Source organism: Henckelia pumila, chromosome 1 (genome assembly GCF_033568475.1).
Source record: "Henckelia pumila isolate YLH828 chromosome 1, ASM3356847v2, whole genome shotgun sequence".
Lineage (NCBI taxonomy): Eukaryota > Viridiplantae > Streptophyta > Magnoliopsida > Lamiales > Gesneriaceae > Henckelia > Henckelia pumila.
Genome location: NC_133120.1, coordinates 18,246,373 through 18,248,408, shown reverse-complemented (window position 1 = coordinate 18,248,408; position 2,036 = coordinate 18,246,373). Strand labels below are relative to the sequence as shown.

Below are 2,036 nucleotides of genomic sequence, written 5' to 3'. Positions count from 1 at the left end.
CCAGGTCATGTAGCTAAAGACTGCCCGGAGTTGAGGAGGCCTGTGCAGGGTCGAGTGTTCGTGATGCAGGCCGAGGAGGCCGACCCACACACTACACTCATCATAGGTAAAATCTTATGTTTTTGGTTTAAAGCAGTTAAACGATTCACTGACGCATGTGATTTTAAGTTTTCTTGTTTGGGGTTAACATTTTTTAGCATGTTGCATGTTTGAAGAACTTGACTGTATTAGCATGTGTAGTATCTTATTTGGGATTTGATGACTTAGAATGAGTCTAAGTAGAACTTGTGTTATTTAACTTCAATCTTTTCCATGGATGTATACACCATTAATGCAGGTAGGATTGTAGTAGCCGGTGTAGCCACCAGAGCTTTGTTAGACTCAGGGGCTACCCACTCTTTTATTTCGGAGGATTTTGCCCATAAAAGGGGTATTCAGCACGAAGAATTGACGATTGGGTTTTCAATGACTATCCCTTCAGGGGAAGAGCTATCGACCCGGAGATTTGTGAAGAATCTTGAACTGATATTGCAAGGACAGTCAGTGGTTGCACACTTCATAGTTTTGCCTATGCCAGAGTTTGACTTAATACTTGGGATGGATTGGAAGACGAAGAATGCTGTGGTGATTGAATTCCAGCAGGGATCAGTGATGGTCAGACCGGAGGGAGAAGAACCATTTTGGTTTGAGACTACTAGGAGTTTGAGGAGGACTCAGATTATATCTTTCATGCAAGCCAAGAAGTTGGTGCATGATGGATGTGAGGCATTCTTAGCCAGTTTATCTTTGACTGAGATGCCAGCACGTCCAAGAATTATTGATGTGGATATCGTCAGAGATTTTGGGGATGTGTTCCCAGGCGATGTTGCAGGTATCCCACCTGATAGAGAAGTCGAGTTCTCTATTGACTTGGTACCATATACTGTGCCAATCTCTAAGGCACCGTATAGATTGGCTCCTACGAAAATGAAAGAACTAAAAGAGCAGATTAAAGAGTTGCTTGATAAAGGATTCATATGCCCTAGTTTCTCTCCATGGGGCGCACCAGTCATGTTTTTGAAAAAGAAAGACGTAAGCCTAAGGTTGTGCATTGATTACCGAGGGCTGAATGGAGTGACGGTAAAGAACAACTACCCACTTCCTAGAATTGAGGATCTCTTTGATCAGTTACAAGGAGCCTCTGTATTTTCGAAGATTGATCTTCGTTCCGATTATCACCAGTTGAAGGTGCAGGAGTCTAATATGTTCAAGATGGCGTTTAGCAGAACATCAGATACCTGCAAGATTGCTTAAGACACTCGCTATTCCCGAGTGGAAATGGGAGAATATTACCATGGATTTTGTGGTTGGCTTGCCAAGGACAGTGAGAGGTTCGAATGCTATTTATGTTATTGTTGACCGTCTTACTAAGTCGGCTCATTTCTTGCCAGTGAAGACAACCTTCACTATGACTTAGTATGCGGAGTTGTATATCCGGGAGATAGTCAGACTACATGGTATCCCTGTTTCCATTGTGTCTTATAGAGATCCGCAGTTTACGTCGACTTTTGGAAGAGTCTTCATGCAGCCTTGGGTAAAAAAATTTTGTTTAGTACCGCCTTTCACCCGCAGATGGATGGACAGTCCGAGAGGGTAATCCAGATTCTAGAGGATCTTTTGAGAGCCTGCGTTATTTACTTTCATGATAGTTAGGAGTCGAGGTCACCATTGGTGGAATTTTCATATAACAACAGCTATCAGGCCACCATTAGTATGGCGTCTTACGAGGCACTCTATGGGAGACCGTGTAGATCACCAGTTTTATGGACCGAGATTGGTGAGAGATCTGAGTTGGGACACGAGATTGTTCAACAGACTGCCGAAGTTGTAGCCAAGATCCGTGATAGGATGAGGACGGCATAGAGCAGGCAAAAGAGTTACGCAGATCATAGGAGGAGAGACTTGGAGTTCTCCGTGGGAAATCATGTTTTTATCCAATAGCTCCTTTGAAAGGCGTGATGAGATTCGGGAAGAAGGGGAAATTGGATCCGAGGTTC

General features: G+C 43.6%; 1 protein-coding gene across 1 annotated transcript; it reads left to right on the top strand.

Moving 5' to 3' along the window:
* The first annotated feature begins 312 nt into the window (after positions 1-312).
* Positions 313-1,293, top strand: LOC140860096 (uncharacterized). The gene is made up of 2 exons (XM_073262879.1): positions 313-1,119; positions 1,222-1,293. The coding sequence occupies exons 1-2, from the start codon at positions 313-315 to the stop codon at positions 1,291-1,293; spliced, it is 879 nt and encodes a 292-aa protein (XP_073118980.1).
* The last annotated feature ends 743 nt before the right edge of the window (positions 1,294-2,036 follow it).